The sequence below is a fragment of the Myotis brandtii genome, unplaced genomic scaffold (assembly GCF_000412655.1).
Source record: "Myotis brandtii unplaced genomic scaffold, ASM41265v1 scaffold535, whole genome shotgun sequence".
NCBI lineage: Eukaryota > Metazoa > Chordata > Mammalia > Chiroptera > Vespertilionidae > Myotis > Myotis brandtii.
Window position 1 is genome coordinate 381,414 of NW_005369964.1, and position 741 is coordinate 382,154.

Here is a 741-nt window from a genome sequence, read left to right on the forward strand (position 1 = left end):
ACGTGCCCTGACCAGGAATCCAACCGTGACCTCTTGGTTCATAGGTCGAGGCTTAACCACTGAGCCGGCTGTTTGTTTTTGTGTAGTGTGATATAAATGAAATAGAGTGGTGGAAACGCTTGGGTAGAAGCAAATTAATCAGCCCCAATTCCGCCCAGATAGGGCGGAAGGTGTAAAAAAAAAAATTTAGGTGAAATTCTTCCCTCGAAGCTTTTTTCAAGTCTGCAGCTCTACGGGCTCCCCGGGTTCCCACACCTTCCCGCCCTCCACGGTCTCAGAGCTCACCGTCCAAGGCCTCTTCTGGAGCCGCCGCCGCTCTGTCCTGCGCTTCCCGCTGCACCTGGGGGTCCAAGAGCTCGGCCACCAGCTCCCTCATCCGGGCCACGCCCGACAATAGGCCCTGGAGAGGGTCAGCGTCGTCGGGCGCCTCACAGGACACCCGCAGCTGGTGCCGCTGCCCGTCCAGCCCAACGTACTCGCCCAAAATCTCCATGGCAACCACTGAGCTACCAGAACGCGCCACCGGGAACTACCATCCGGAAGCGGAAACCATCCCGCAGCGGGCGCAGGCGGGAGAAGGGAGAGGAGTGACTTCCGTTTGTCGGAAGTCGCTCCTCCCCCTTCCTTCGTTTCCTTTTCTGGGGATTGGTCCTTGGCGCTCAGGACCCGCCTCCTCCGGCCACGCCTCCCGCGGCCGCTTTTCCCGCCTCCGCCAGCGCAGAGCGGCGGCGGGGTGACAGT

General features: G+C 60.7%; 1 protein-coding gene and 1 pseudogene across 1 annotated transcript in view; both read right to left on the reverse strand.

The window, feature by feature from the left end:
* LOC106723547 overlaps window positions 1-370 on the reverse strand; it is a 10,943-nt pseudogene extending 10,573 nt beyond the window's left edge.
* LOC102256631 (chromosome unknown open reading frame, human C14orf142) overlaps window positions 1-568 on the reverse strand; it is a 4,998-nt gene extending 4,430 nt beyond the window's left edge. Inside the window, exon 1 of the mRNA XM_005877834.2 lies at window positions 286-568. Coding sequence (XP_005877896.1) covers window positions 286-493 — 208 coding nt within the window. The 5' untranslated portion in view covers window positions 494-568. The remainder of the gene's footprint in view (window positions 1-285) is intronic.
* Between the last annotated feature and the right edge of the window lie 173 nt (window positions 569-741).